The 911-nt window shown below is 41.7% G+C and overlaps 1 protein-coding gene across 1 annotated transcript; it reads right to left on the reverse strand.

The window, feature by feature from the left end:
* Nucleotides 1-7: 7 nt before the first annotated feature.
* On the reverse strand, nt 8-735 carry SARC_17412 (hypothetical protein; the record flags this gene model as incomplete). Its single annotated transcript, XM_014288491.1, has 2 exons — nt 8-172; nt 726-735. Coding segments are annotated over 2 exons (175 nt in total), but the record flags the coding sequence as incomplete, so codon positions are not given.
* Between the last annotated feature and the right edge of the window lie 176 nt (nt 736-911).

The raw sequence follows: 911 nt of genomic DNA on the forward strand, positions 1-911 counted from the left end.
AACACACGTGTACGCTTGCCACAACACACCAATCCGAGTAGTGTGAGGGTGTCTGGACCTATCCACATGTTCTGTGCGTGTAGCACAGTCACCTCATAGTCCTCCTCCCTCCCAAACACTGTCACGTTGCTGGTGACGCGTGTCGTGCCCACTCCAATAGGCAGGACACCGCCTAAGGCCAAAGGAAAGATAGGAGGTGGGATGGATTGAATAGCCTGGTACACAGCCTTGTGTGTATGTATTATGTTTATTTACAGTAGGTTGAATAACCTGACAAGCAACTTTAAATATATACATATATATATATATATATATATATATGTATATGTATTGTGTGACGATGGGTTGAAAAACCTGATACACAACATTAGCTATATGCACCATGGTCTCGGTGCGCGGGAGTTTGTAAGCTCAATAGCTATAGTGTGAACAAAGTCGAGCACCGATAAATATGCCGTAGTGCCATCCCTATCATTCTCACACCACAGAGGGTGTGCACGTACGCATATGTACACATTATCGGGTATGGTCATACGTAGACATGTATCAACGCCATAAGTTTATGCACAGCGTGTCACTTATATGATAATTGTGCGTCGCACGAATACAACCTATTTTGTGTATATATTAGAACGCACAAAAACAACATGTTATATGTATAAGTATAAGTACATACGTATTCGGAAGGTCATACTGCGCTGGGAGATGTGTGAGGTGCAACATACTCAAGTACATGTTGCTGTCATGTTTGTGTATCGACAAGCGCATAACATCTGCAGGTCAACGGGTGCATGGATGATCTATCGGTGTGTGTATGTATGTATGTATGTGTGTGTGTGCGTGTGTATGTATGGATGCATGTGTGTGTGTGTGTGTGTGTAAGTATATATATATATATATATATTTATATA

This window comes from Sphaeroforma arctica (genome assembly GCF_001186125.1).
Source record: "Sphaeroforma arctica JP610 unplaced genomic scaffold supercont1.10674, whole genome shotgun sequence".
NCBI lineage: Eukaryota > Ichthyosporea > Ichthyophonida > Sphaeroforma > Sphaeroforma arctica.